Below are 15,168 nucleotides of genomic sequence, written 5' to 3'. Positions count from 1 at the left end.
CCTTCTGAAGACTGTCAGGGGGATCACTATCCAGCCCTGCATCACAGGGGATGAAAACTCAGGAGTAAGGGGGAGGAGGCCATTTATATGCCTCACACCAAGATGTCAAAGAAATCTAGAATTGTATCTAAAAGACAACTTCCACACAAGGAGACTGGCTGAGATTTGTTAGCCTCATTAATGGAATTCAGAGATTAAAAATTAAAAATTGCAAACTGTAGTAGAAGAATAAATACAGCCCAGTGATCAAGAAGCTTCATTGCATACTAGGAGCAGGCAAGGAAAGAAAGAATAAAAGGAACAGCTGTTAGAGTAGCTAACTGTACCTCAGAGTTACCACGACACAGGCTTGTATTCTTACTCAAATTTGGTTATTCCTCCACAGACTGGTAGAAAAAACTACCCTGCACTTCTCTCCTGTGTTTTCTAAACTGCAGCCATTATAGTGGCTAAATGAGGCAAACATGATTGCACAAAAATCAAGGAAGACCACCAGTCACAGTGAATACCATTAGGGAAGTAGTTTTCCTGGCTCTTAACATCTTTATTCTGCTTTTTTCCAGTAACTCTGAACACAAAACCTAAATGGCAGTTGTAATTTTGTCAGGAGCAGCATTAATAAAACTGAATTTTATTTTTCCAGAAAAAAAGATGAGAAATTACCTGTGGGACATAACAGTGCCTAGAAAAGCAGAGTCTGGATGTCAAATGCCTAAATAAATTAATTTCAAAGCTACTTCAGAGATATCCACTGTTGGGAGTTATATCAGAATATAATGGTGAAAGCCTAAGAAAATGGGAAATACTTCAATTAGTGGGTCCTACTGGAATGAAGACTCCTGACATACACTATGCCAAAGGAATAAATTGGCTTCAGGGCATTAATGTCAAGTATGCAGGAACCAGCAGAGTTTCTACACTGCTCCAGATAATGTTTTGGCTTTGCCAATCCCCAGCAAGTGAGGAATACTCTGTCCTGCTGTACTGCTCCTTGCGGAGATTAGCTGTTTCATCACTCCCACAGCACAAAATGCCATAGGATCTTCACAGCATCCCTATCTGGGGGGCTCACAAGAAACTCAGGTTTTTCTTGCTATGTCCCCAGGCTTCCTCAGAACTGGTTTTGCGATTGAGAGCAGTAGAAGAGAAATTTTAGAACATGATCCTCAGCAGTAACCCCCAATATTAGTCTATGACTTGATGTGAGTGTCAGTGACAAGCTGAGGAACTTTCTGAGGTGAGACTACAGCCCCAAACAGGGATCTGAAGGACTCTGTACCTATGGGGGGGCCATGCAAAGTGGCAATACTCTTGATGTGCAGGAGTTGCAAAGAGCTAGGTACTCAGTCTGAGATTTTCTCAGAAATCTAATTAACATTGAACTCAGTAGCACTGAAACAAGTCAGGACAAATGTTTCAGAATTGAATGGTGAACAGGTGAAGGACAATCTCACACAGCTGCCAACATAGTCACAATAAATCCAACCAAAAGACAAGGCATAAGTGAAATTCTGCAAACAGATTACGTACCTTGTAGTTCCTGCAAGAAGGGTTGAATGCATTTGTTCCACAGATAAACAGTGTATCCTCGTTTCTTTTTAGGAGAACTTTAATAAAGTTATGACATTCATCCTGAAGAAAAATAATAAAAACTATTTCAACTACTGCATTTTGAGTATCTGTTTTCATTTTTAAGCAGTGATATTTCACAGGTTTAAAATTAAATTGGCTGGTACCCACTGTGATACTCTGGCCTTATTTTGACTATGTTTAACTAACAATGAGCAATTTGTAATTAATTTATATTCTAGTGGCTTAAAAATTACAAAGAGCTGAAGATAAAGCATTCATATTGTAGCTCCTAGTTTGCTGTTGTTGACAAAGGTGAATTTTGTTTGAAAACTGTTGCTTTTCTGAAGAGTGAAAAATCTGATTTTGTCACCTGTGCCACTGTCAGACAGTGACATCACTACTACAATATACTGACATAAAGCTTCTTTAACTAGAAGGGGAAGTAGATGTAAAGAATCAAAGAATCTGCATCTAATTATGATACTAATGCCAGTCATAGGTTCCAGGATGAAACTGGTGTGAGAAACAGTCCTTCTACAGCCCCACATTCCTCTTTTCTGATGCTTTACCTGAACTTCTCAGCAAATTCCCACAGGGGGATGGACAGCAGCACTTGGCTTTTGAAGCAATGGTAAATAAAACTGGTACACTAAGCATTGTGACCTGTTCCATGCCTTAAATATTTCGGGATATTGCTGTGGCTTCTGTCCTAATATTTTATCACTTTCGAAGCGAACTGGTTTTGCAAATTAAAGCCTTCAGTAAGTTGATGGAAAAAGCAATTACTGGTAAGAAGTGAATGGCATGATCCATTCCACATCACAGACAGCAGTCTGAGATAATAGTGATGCAACTAAACTGAAGTGGCAGTTGCAGAAGAAATGAAAATTGCGTACCTTATGTTTTCCCTTCATTCTGCATGTGTCTACATCAGCTTGTCTAGATTTCCATGTCAATTTCTGTAAGAATAAAGAAAGAAATCAATTAGAACTCAGAGGTTTTTCACATTTGATTTCAGAAGTAGAAGTCCCATAGGGGAGACCAGCTTTTGAACATACATTTATTGAAAGTTTTCTGCACTCTTTCTCCATTATTAATTCACCACAATGAAACAATGGAAATTCAGTGATGTGGATCATTCATTTAACTTTGTTTTGCCTCCAATTTATGAGGCTAGAAATCCATCCCTCTTTCTTAAAAGCCTAAACGAACAGAATTCAACAATAGGTGAACTTCAGAAAATGTGTACTTTTCTAAGAAGTAGTAGATGTTCTCTTCTTTTAACTAATATTGCTCTACAAATCAGAATTATAATTTATGGACTATGAACCTTCACTGGATTCTAAATGAAATATACATTCCCAAAGACAACATTTTAGATCTGGAAAAAAATAAAATTCAGGTAGTTACAACTTCAATTCAGCTAACAAGCTCCAAGAGTTTTTCACCTGCCAAGACACTGCTGACTTTATCTGCTAACACTGTTTCTCCAGAAGATTTACAGCTAAATCCCAGCCAGTTTTTTTGTTTTTTGAGATGAGTTTCAAAAATGGTCAAATGTGGAAGCCTTATTAATTATAATGAAGCTTTGTTTAAAATCACATGGCCTAAGACGGCACCACCTTAGACATTATTGCCTTGATAGTTCTGGCAGTGTTCCTGATCAGTAAACTGAGGCACTGTGCATTCATGGAGGGGCCCAAGCTGAAAGAGTAACCATGAATGTTCATTTCCATTGTAAGCTTGTGCCCTCACTCTTTGATGAGTTAAAAAGCTCACTTTCACCATCATTCACAGTTGTAATGAAGCACTGTCACCTCCTCCAGTGCAACTCATCCAGTGCCCAAATTTTTATGATCTTCTGTCAGACCAAGGCTGTGTTCAACATATATTACAAAACATGAATGAAATGCAAAGGAGCTGAAGGGAGATTATTTTCAGTATGTTCGTGTTAATATACAATGCAGTAACGCAGACAAAGCTTTTCTTTGTTTGAATGTAACTTCCCATAGAGATAATGTGAATACATCTACAAAGTGATGCTATAGTAAGATTTTATTTAGTCAGTTCTAGCACAAGTGAAAAAAAATTGTGCAAATGAAAATATGTAACTTGCTTCTTATTACAGAAGTTTCAGTAGACTTAATTGGGATAGTATAACTGTTATAGAAAACTGCTGCATATAAATGAATAGATGTTTGACAGATGTTCCATCGGGGACCTCACCATATTTCAGTACAGATTGCTTATCAGCCCAGCTAAACCACTTATCAGAAATTCGCAGAGGACATGATCGCTATTCTAGCTCTCCACAAATATGATTAGCAATGCCATCTTACTTGCTTATTACAGTTTTACAGCAGTGCTGGCAAGTTCTTTAAAACAATGTTATCATCCTATTTATTTGAAGCTTGTTCTAGTGTCCTTGGTTTCTGGGTAATGATAAAGGTTACTTACTTTGCTAAAATAAATTTCTTCTGTATGTGATGTGTCCATATCAACAGTATAAATATGATCCCTGTAAACAAAAGCAAAGAATACAACGTCAAATGGAATAGTCGGACAGTTCATTTTCTATAAAAGAGCTATCTATCACAAGATAATCCATAATCCATTTTTAAAAAATCAGAGGTCTTACCAGAAGACATTACTGGCAGCATCTCCTGCTTCTCCCAGAAAAGCATTTTCACATATAAACTGTTTGTCTTCCCATTAAGAGGAAAGAAAGGAAAGTGCTACAAAACTTCAAAGTAAGATTCTTTCCCAAAAGCAATTATTTGAACAAACGAGATTTGGGAAAGTAGATAAGACTCGAGAGATTTCTGCTCTTTCAGTCCTACACCAGGATGCCACAATGTAGCATGCAGATGTGTTTCTGTTTCCTGAAATCAGCCACAATAGCTTTTAGGCACCATTTGCCAGATTCCTGGGCTAGATGTCACTGTGGCATATAGAGACATTTAAGGTTAAAAAGCCCTTCCCTTCCCTTCCCTTCCCTTCCCTTCCCTTCCCTTCCCTTCCCTTCCCTTCCCTTCCCTTCCCTTCCCTTCCCTTCCCTTCCCTTCCCTTCCCTTCCCTTCCCTGTTACAATTCGATTGACAATATGGTAGAAAAAAGGCACAAAACTATTCCCAGAAATTATTCTTTTCTTCACAAGCTGCAGGCCAAACTAAACTGTAAAATATTTCTCTGAAAAAAAGTTCACACTTCTTTCCTTACAATTACTTTCCTATTTTCCCCGAGAACCTGTCCCTCTCTACAATTAGCTGCCAATCTGTTCTTAGGAGGAGGAAATAGAAACAGCTAATAGGTAAGGAGATATATTTAGACATTCTCTTCTGTGTAAACAGAGAAAAAGGACAGGTCTGTATAGAACCCAAAAGTTGAAGAAAACCACCAATCCACAAAGTTGTAGTAACCAGCACATTAAATTGGGACTGAGATCTCATTTTTCCTTGAAATAAAATTGAATATTTTCAAGATGCAGAAAGCTGTGCAGCTGAAGTTTGACCCACAGCATTGGAGGGTCTGCCGAATGCAGAACACAGGCTCTTTCCATTTTAGAAATTGCTGTTCTCAAGGTTAGCTTCATATTTATTGAGTTTTGGGAAACAGTGCTAGTCTTGCCTTTAACTAAGGCAAACACAGAATACTGCTACACGAGAAATAAACAACACTTCTCTCAGGTGAAGAAAAGATGCAGTGTTGTGGTAGGGAACCAGATTTGAAAATTTTTCTCCTATGGAGCTTGAGGCTGTTTTTTTTGTAAGATGCCAAACTGAGGAGCTGATGGGTTTCTTCTCCTCCAGACTCTAAAACCAGAGCTGTCATTTACTTACAAGATTGGTTTAATACTTCGATTTATTATTTGCCTGACTTCAGTGACAGAGCAGTGGTCAGGGTTGGTTGTGGAATAAAATGACCTATTAGCACAGTATCAGCTAAATAGATTACGTCATGGTTCCCTTTTTATGTGCATTACTCTTTATTGCTGTCGGTCCTGCTATATAAAAGTGGGGGATAAAAATCTCTTGAATTGCAAATGAGGTGCGGATGGACCTCTAAAACCCTTCTTCCAGCACAGCTCTTGATTTTATTCATCAGCCTCGTTTTCCAGAGGTTACAATTTTTTCATTTTCAACAAGACAATTAGAAAATACAGCAGTGGTACTCAGAAAGAGCTGAGTTTAGTTCCACCTCAATAAAACAGTCTTTAGAGGACTTACTATCTGATTCAAGGAACAGGTCAAATGAAACTCCAATGCTAAGTTATGAAATTGTTGGAAAGAAGGTTAGCATCAGGAAAATTACATATCTTTTTCTCAAGCCACAAATGAAGCACAGTTGCTGACAGTGTCAGTAGACAGCAAAAGAGCTGTCAAACTTGGGGGAGGGCTCCCTAATCACAGAAAACGTGGGATTGTCCTCATTCTCCTTTTCCCACTGCTGCCCAACGCCTACTTTCTACTAGCTGTGGTATGTGTACAGTTTACTGCTAATTAAGTTATTCTAACACAAATTTACTTAATCCTAGAGCTTCCGTTTTTCCCACCTCCAGTCAGCAGAACTGAGTTCTGTTGCCATGGCATAATCTTGTTGAGGAAGGGAATTTAAATAATGCCACTGGCTGTGCACGACCCTTGGCACTCGGAACATGGTTTGGAAACACGTAACTGCAAAGGAGGAGGGAGCCATCCCATACCCTGCTCCATGCCTGTTTGGTTCACACACACACACAGGAGGAGTGGCAGATAATGTGAACAAAAGCTGCCACTGCATGAGACAATGGGAGGAGGAGACACAGCAAACTTAGAAAAGGATGTGTGTGCCTGGGTGTGGGCCAGTGAGAGAGAGATGAGGAGGGACTACCCTTCCCACGAGAAAAAAGATGACAGAGCCAGTCCTTAGCAAGCCTGTTCAGAGAGTAAAGCTTAATGGCCTTTGACTGAGTTATTCTAATTTATGTTGGCTGTGTATTTCTGTCTGATAACATGAAATAATGCCTTTGTGAAGTGACACAAAACTTTATTTGGTAATAGCTAATATAGGAGTTGTGTATCCCATACGACAAAATAAGCAGTGGGACTGACAGAAATTTTGTTCTATGCCAGTTGATCATTAATAAAATGTAAGCAGTTCTCAAATCTGGGTTAGCCTTTCTGGTGGGCTGCAACTGTCCGCAAAAGTCAACACTGGATTTTTCCAAAACAAGCAAACAAAAAAACTCCCCAACCTAAACAAAACAGTGCTAAAATAAAAATGCTTACTATTTAACCATTTGTTTTGATTGTTTTTCAGATAATTGGATAAAATATAAACTTAGGATTGCTGTATTTCAATGCATAAAAAAAGCATGAAAGCAATATCTCATATAATAGTTCAAAGATTTATTTAGCTACAGTTTTCAATGAATATTGTTACAAAACTCTTTGGCAAACACATTTGCTTGTGTACAAATTTGCTTCCAATCTCTAGATTTACTACTGCCTTTGAAGGAAATGTAGTATTTGAATTACAAACTTTCATCCACACTAGATACTGAAGGATGACTCATTTTCTGAAGTTTGTTACTTGAAGATAAAAATTATCTCTGAATTTCAACTTGTATCACATAGTCTTGTCAGCCCAGGAAGGACTTTATTCGGTAACATGGAGGGGGGGAAGAATATGTCAAAGAGCTTTTGAGTTACCAAAGGAAAAAAAGTGTAAGAAGATTTTTTTCATGCCTGTGCAAGTACAAAGCAGATCAGGTCTTTATTCTTTTTTGTAGGTCACAAGATCCTAGGACTATATAAGCACTCTCATTGTAGCAAGTTGTTTAATACAAATGAGAAAGAATGCCTATTCACATACTAGTACATATTATCTCCCAAATATTAGCATTCTTCATATAATTTGTGCACACATCTCAAAACTGTTTCATATCCCAAAACTTTTCTCCAGGTTTTCCTGCTCTAAAGCCAGTTACTTGGGCACTGAAACAGTCTAACTGCGTCAATCTCAGTCTGGGAACAAACTATGAAAACAGCAAAGCAAAATCTGCAAAGAGGATTTACCATCACCTCACTGCAAATAATTTCCTAATTTAAAGGAAAACAAATGAGGAAAGCAAAGGGAGCTCAGTCATGAAAAGGAGGAAATCCTGCCACCACCTTTCAAACCTATTCAACCCTCAGTCCTGCCCCACTCTATATCCCACTAAAAACAGCAAAAATACCAATCTCAGAACTCAGACAAAGCACAGGGCTTTGCCACTTGCCACGGGGCTGATCTCTCCTTGTGCCCTGTGACCACCACCACAGCAGCTCCTGTGGAAGCATACTTGCTCTCTGCCTGAACTCGATGCAAGGTCTTGCTGTGAGAGCCCTGAGTTCTGCCACCTGGACCCCATGCAGCAAGGGGTATGCAAGGAGCCTGGGAAGCTGCAATTAGCCAGAGCAGCTGCTATGGCTGGGTAATGGAACAGGTGTGTTCTTCCAGCAGCCAGGGACATGACTCTGAAAGTGTCACTCAGTGACCGTGCTGGTGTAATGCAATTACCAATTTTGTGGTGCTGCACAGAGATGGACAGGCAGCTTTCCCCACAGGACACATCCGACCACCCAGGAGATGGGGAGTGGCTGTTTGAGAAGAAAGGCAGGCAGCTCCCAGAGGCTGCCAAGGGCTTTGCAGACAGGGCTGGTGGTGAGAGGCTGCCTGTTCAGCAGCTGTTTCCCTTCACGCTTGGCCATCCCACCCACCACTTCTCCCATCTGCAACAACAGCCTGGTTTTATGTGACACATGCAGAAAGGTGTGTGTTTTTGCAATGGAGGACCAGAAAACAGGCAGGAAAGAAGTACTACTTGAGAGGCAGCTTCCAAGGAGGTCCCAAACAGCATCTGGGTCCAAGAGCTCCTAAACTGGACTACCCACCCTTGCAAATCTGGACCACCCAGCCTTGCTAATCTGGACCCATCTTGCACTCATTATGCATCTCTCGTGTAATTCCTACTCTAAGATCGTCAATCTTCTTTGCTAACAACAGGTAGGGATGTGAAGTGTTAATATTGGATCTCTGTAAGGTTGGCAACTGTCTGATGAGTGTAGGCCCACTGAGGTTGACAGTGCAAGCTGAGCTGGGCAAACTAAATAGGCAGCTCATGTGCAACTTTTATAAAAAACGTGCTCATATCTGCACAGTATAGCTCTCCAAAAAAGTCAAGACACTTAATTCAATTAACCTTGAGGGAGCATGTTCAGTTCTTTTTCTTTGTCTTAAGATACCAAAAACATGCCTAAATCAGCAAAATTTCATTCTAATAATTCTTATCAAAAAATACACCTGTGCACAGAAGAAATATTCTCTAAAATTTGTCATTATTGGTGAGCACAAGTGCAATAACATAATGAGGGTGGAATTGCTTCTCCATGGAACTAAATTATATTTCTGGCAACTTCCCTCTTGCAGGTCTCAGAGGAAGGCAGAGGCATGTAGCCCTAAAACACAGGTGTAACACATTGCAAAACTTCAGTTGTTCATCTAGCAACGATTCTAATATGTCTTACTAACAGGCTGCAAAGCTCTCTCTGAGTGCAAGACAATCCTAAAAATAATGTGTCTGTCAGAGAAGAGCTCAGAATATTCCTTGTGTTCTTGCTCCTCTTAAAGCAGAGAGGAGTGCTGAAGCAGGAGGCTACTGACCTAGCAGCAACGTAGAGTGTCCTGTTCATGACCATGACAAGCTGGATGTCCAGCCGGTGCCTCTGTGTGGTGTTCCGCCCTGGTTTGTGACCCACAAACACCGGATACTGTCTTGTGTCTGTGGAAAGGAAAAAAATCAACAGGGTCAGAAGAGAATAACAAACCGAAATGGTGCTAACATGAATCATTGTGCGGCCCAGCTATAGCCAAAACCCATGGTTTCTGTTCTGCCCTGGAAGCACAGACAGGGGCTGGAAGGCATGAGCACAGAGAGCTGGAGAGTTCTTCAAGGTTACAGTGTCTGCAACTGCAAAGGAGAAAGTCACCACCTTTGTAGAAGACAAAAACTGTGAATTATTTTAAGCATAAAGCTGTTCTGGAGCTCTTGGCACACAGGTACATGGCACTTTCTTGCAGTTTTTCTTTCACTGTTTGCAGAGCTTAAATGCTTGCTCCTGGCTGCTAAAGCATGTCTATCAGGATGAAGCTGTTCCACAGTGGCCAATCAATCAACTCAATGACTGGACTGGTAGTGGCTAAAGCAAAAGGCTTGGCTCCTGTTGGCTCAAACTGCCAGTTTCCTGGGTTTTCTACAGGACTTGACTGCTGTCACAGAACGGCTGCAGGGTTTTCTGAGAAATGGTGAGAAATCACCACTTGAACTTTATGAAGTGAAAGTCACTGCACATTATTTTGGCAACCAATCTGATATTCCAATCCTTCTGGCAACTGGGCAGCAATACTAATTGGAATCCCCATGCTGAGCTTCTGCTATCAACAAGTCAGCTTCCCCCCCTCCAGTTCTACGAGTCAGCAAGAGTATTTATTGTCTATTCCCATTTTTTTTTTGGGTGAGAACTCAGCACACACAGGGTGTTCCACTGCTCCTCGGATGGGTGTACAAGCTAACGACAGCGAACACTTCTGATCAAGGGCCACTTCACATTCATGTGTATCATATAATCATGACATCTAGGTACAGAAACAAGGAGCTAATTAAGTAAATAAAATGACAGAAGACAGGAGAAGGATAATCCTCTGATGAGCACTATTATGGCAGACTTGCTGCAAGTGAATGTTATACTGAGCTGACTAGCATCTAGCTATGGTTTTTCCCCATTAAATGCCTTCCCAGAAACTGCAGCTCTTTGGGGGAGTCTATTTCTTCAGAAACTCATCTTCTGCTTTAGCATTTTCAGCTATTGTCTTCTAAAAGCATTGTACCTGTTAAGCTTGGTCAAAGTATTGGTTCACAGCACGGCTTCAGCAAAGGACCTCAAAGTGTCACGTGACACTAAGTCTGGTGATAAAACTGGATAGAAAAAGGAACTTCTCACCAAACCAGGTGCTGAGAACTCTTTAAGAAATAAATTAAGACACCAGGGAGAATTTACATTCAGAAGGTTAATCCTTCTGATCATGTCCTACATGCAAAATGCCCAGTTTTATTGTCAGGCTGTTTTCTATGCAGTAGTGTTTCCTCTGTAACTCATGGATCTAGAACAAACTAAGGACATTCATGTCCACTTCAGCATGCCATGCTGCAGAGTAAAAATCCTCCCATGTTCTATTTCTCTAAAAACATCGAGTATGGCAAATTTTTCTAGGAATGATTAGCACTGCCCTTCTGGAGGGTGAAAATGTTGGTGCTGAAATGGCCACACTAGCTATGTTTCACCTGTGTTGCTTCAGAGCAGTTCTTCCCTGTTGTTGTACCTCAGAAATCTATCAGCACTTGCAGCACATCAGGTGTGCCCTGGAGTCTTGTCTTTCAGAATAATGTTACACAGGACAGACAAGTTTTTGGGTACCAAGACCTTGCAAACCACAGTGAACATGGACAATTTAAAAACCAAATTCCTGAACAAAAAAAGAATTCAACACAAGCCTGCTCTTGGCTGACTTGCTACTCCCTGGCGTACTTTTAGGGGCCCAGATGCTAAAGGCTTCCTTATAAACATCTGAAACTTTGGGACTTTGAAGAATTTTCATTGCCATTATCACAATTGAGATGAGGCAAATGTAAAAGAATCAGATAGGTCAAGCCCGATGTCCACTGTAAGATACACAGAAAGCTCTCCACCTGTTTAGCCAGCAGATCTCAGTTTGCAGCTACTGGTGTTACACTAGATTTTGGAGAGTTTGCTAATCTCTACTGGTAAGAAAGGAGAAACCTTCTGTCATACAAGATTCTTTGTCTTGATTTAGTTTTTAGCTTCTTCAGTTCCATCTTAGGAAAAAAAAATGCCTAATGCTCAAACAGAATCCATTTGAGCGTTAAGAAGTCCAATTATTTGTATTAGATTAACAAATAATAAGACCATGTGAAAAAGTCATGTTCCTACTTTAGTACCTGAGAATGTAAATTGGCTGATGTGGGAGAAATCAAGAAAAAACAACTTTATCCACTGCAACTGTATTTAAGTAGTGTTGATTTGAATTCCCCTGATCAGTACTGCATGTGGTCCTCTGGCCCCTTATACTTACAGTTGCCATGCGAAATACTGATAGGCTCAGAATCTTCTGGGAAACCAGCCCCAGCAAAGTGTAGCAGTGTGAAATATAGCAGCAAGGCTTCTGACCTCATAGTAGTTCAGCTGTGAGGCTTCACTTCTTCACTTCACCCTGTGGAAGACAAACAAGAGTTTAAGTACCTTCAGGTGGATCAGAGCTTTGAAGAGTCTGGGAAAGTAGAGGAAGCTTTTCTCCTCAGGCCTCTCACTCCACCTGTGAGGCATGCTGTGTTTCTAAGCAGAAACTACCCTGCAAAGCCAATTATTCTTCAGCTCATGCCCTAGCAGAGCCACATCTTGCTTGAGGATAGACTTATGGACCTGTGTGTTACAAAAAATTTTCTGCCTCTGAAGCTTATATGTAATAAAGATGCTTCATCTCCTGCACTGATGGACAGCTGACAAGAGTTTTCCAAGAAATATTTTATTTTCCCCTTCTTTGGTTTACATAATTAGATGTTGACACAATGACACACACCATAAATAAATAAAAAAACCCCTCACACTACATTATTCTGGTTAAAAAGAGATTAAGAGTTATACTACAGGACTGATTCATACCCTGTAGAGTTGTGAATCAAGTGAAGAAACTGAAAGAGCTTGATGGAGCATTCAGAACATGTCATTGGGCTTTACCATAAAAATATGTACCCATAAATTTATGTGTCGTAAAACCAAAACTCCAACTTGTGATAAAATAGGGAAGAAAAGAACTGTCTAAATCCAGCAAATTTTTTTCCCTGTGTTCCACTGATGCATTCATTCATTCGTTCAGATTTCATGTACAAAAATATCCCTAAATCTTTAAGATAAAAGGAACCACTGGGGCCTTTGGATACAGTGAAAAAAACCAGCACATAATACAGTAAATACTTCATAATTCCCAGGCAAATTTCACAGAGACATTGATCTGTACGGGAAATCAGTGCAAAAGTGGGGTTTTCTTTTCATCCCTTCCAGAGTTTCAAACCTTTGATGCTGCCTGCCAAAGATTTCTTTTGAACAAAGCTATTTTACAGTGGTCTGTCAGTCATTCAAGATTTATGGGCAGAAAGTCAAATTTCATAACCTACATAGTCTTTGAAACTTAATTTGGCAAACAAAGTGCTAACTTGCCCTTCTGCAGCACTATTTAATAGTAGATACCTGTGTCTCCTTTCTTGATGCCAAAAAAAGCATTAGCAAGTCTTAAACGTTGGATTCCTCATTTTTTAACCAATAGAAAAGTGTCATAATAATTAATTTGCCTCATCAGATATTTGCTTTCCAATAAAATTTCAGTTGCTATAAATGGAGTGGGGGATCTGTTGCAGGGTGATACAGTCCATAAGGAGTGCTGATTTATTACACTCTCTGTGTTAGTCTATTTTTATTTCAACACAAAAATTGGAATTTTGGCTGATTCTCTATTTCTATTAACAAAATAACTGAGAGACCAAGTTAGACCAGGAATAGGAAAAAAAAATAATGTAAGGCTGTGACTGACAACTGAACAGAGTTTCAGATAGATGGTGAAGGATAAAAATAGGAAGAATAAATGCAATACAATGCAGACACTGTAGGTCTATTATAACTTATAAGAGAATATATACTAAAAGATGGTACATACAAGCCCCAATAGAAGTATTTCCATCTAGCACTGGTTAAGCCAATAGCTCTGTATGATTCCTGACGCAGATATATCTGCCTGCAGACACTTTGTTTATGCATTTCCTCCATTTGTCTTTCTAGTCACCTCTTACATTTTCTCTTGACTGTTAGCTCTCTGGGGTAGAACCTGTTTCTTTCTATTTGTTGTCATTTGGGGCCCTTTGGAATGCAGAAAGAGGAAAAAGCAGCAGAAGTAAATAGCAGGCTTGGAAAAACAGCTTCCCTCTAAAGGTTATAATTAAAAGCAATACATACACATTAAAGGGGCTAATTCCTTTATCTCTATGCAATTTTTCAACATGTCAGTTTGCTGAGTTAAGAATTTTGCCCTTGTAAGTACACAGCAAAATAGCAAAATGAAATTTCTTACTGCACAAATTGATTGAAATTATTTTCTCTTTGAAATTGCTACAATCCAATGTACAAATCTTTTCTGAAATGTACATGGGGAAAAACAGTTTAATGGGAAGAACTTAGGAAGCGACCCAATTCTTCCACTTACACTGTATTAATCTACAGTATCAATCTGCAGGCTAACAATCCAAACCACTTGGCTCACAGTGAGACTCTGGAGCATAAGAATAGCTGCATTCTGTTACTCCCTATTATCACAAAATCCTCTATCTAACAACGTGTGTGCTGTGAGGAAAGCACCACAGTACTGCAGACACAGCTCTGCCACTCCCCTTTAGAGCCTGAAAAACTTGTCCCATCGGTGATTCTGCACCATCAGCCTCTAATTCTCATTCAGACTTGTGTACTGCTCCATGTACATCTGTGTGGGAGACAGCTTCCAGGAAAATGAACAAGGCCCAGCATGCATACTTTGTGATTTCATGCACATGCTATTGGGCCAGATCTGCTTTCTTTTACCTGGGAAAAAAACCAAACTGACAAATGAACTGACATAAATTGATAGGTTTATAGGAAATTCTCCCTCCTTCTTAAGAGGATTTTCTGGGGAAGAAAAGAGAGAGAAGAGAGGAAAAAAGCTTAATTGTCTCTATGTTGCTCTGATGCCAACATAGTCGTTCAAATTCACAAAATGTGCATGCAAAATATCTGCTTTGACATGTCAATAATTCAAGTGTACTACACATGTATCAGTGTCTGTGCCAATAAATTACCAATAAAGTCCACTGAGGAGGACTAAATTGCATCCAAAGGCAGCTTTTTTCCAGAGGTAATTATTAAAACATATTGTCACTTTAGCAGTTCTTACAATGGCAGAAAAGCCATACTGTTTCAGTGGAATTTCAGAAAAGTGCTGATTCAAGAAGGTCACACCTATTTTTAGGACGATTTTCACTGTAGTTGGGCCCCTGGGATTGATGCAAATGTTCTCACTTGCAACTGTGCTGAAACTACTTTTGTTCAAAAGTGCTTGTGAACACAGTGTCTGATGAAGATGAGTAGCTAGACAGTGATGCCAAGTGAGTCCAGCACTGTTTCAAAATAAAAGTTTTGCAAATATCAATGAAGAGCTCTCCACCTTTCATGCAGAGATCTGAACTGCAATTCAATCTGGCCTGCATTAAGCCATAGTGGTTGAGAGAGAACTGGGTCTGAGAACTCCAGTTCTCCTGGTTCAAAACACTGTAACTTGTTGAAGGGAGCTACTGATGACAAGAGTGAACCTTGGAGGTCTTTTCTTATCAAGTATGCTATTAAAATACAGCCCTACAAATATTTAAGGGAATGTTTTATAGCCTATGTCTAATCCAGTGACTTGCAGCCATTGAATTGGCAA

The 15,168-nt window shown here is 39.7% G+C and overlaps 1 protein-coding gene across 5 annotated transcripts in view; it reads right to left on the bottom strand.

Annotated features, from left to right (window-relative positions):
* The window catches only part of SEMA6A (semaphorin 6A), a 119,179-nt gene that overhangs the window by 56,189 nt on the left and 47,822 nt on the right, over positions 1-15,168 (bottom strand). For all 5 annotated transcript variants that reach the window (XM_066568686.1, XM_066568687.1, XM_066568689.1 and 2 more), the window contains exons 2-6: positions 11,743-11,880; positions 9,256-9,373; positions 4,030-4,090; positions 2,469-2,531; positions 1,531-1,632 (exon numbers count right to left, since the gene is read on the bottom strand). In XM_066568686.1, the coding sequence (XP_066424783.1) occupies positions 1,531-1,632; positions 2,469-2,531; positions 4,030-4,090; positions 9,256-9,373; positions 11,743-11,842 (444 nt within the window). In that variant the 5' untranslated portion in view covers positions 11,843-11,880. The remainder of the gene's footprint in view (positions 1-1,530; positions 1,633-2,468; positions 2,532-4,029; positions 4,091-9,255; positions 9,374-11,742; positions 11,881-15,168) is intronic.

This window comes from Molothrus aeneus, chromosome Z (assembly GCF_037042795.1).
Source record: "Molothrus aeneus isolate 106 chromosome Z, BPBGC_Maene_1.0, whole genome shotgun sequence".
Lineage (NCBI taxonomy): Eukaryota > Metazoa > Chordata > Aves > Passeriformes > Icteridae > Molothrus > Molothrus aeneus.
The sequence above is the reverse complement of the archived record's forward strand: the minus strand, read 5'-3'. Positions and strand labels throughout refer to the sequence as shown.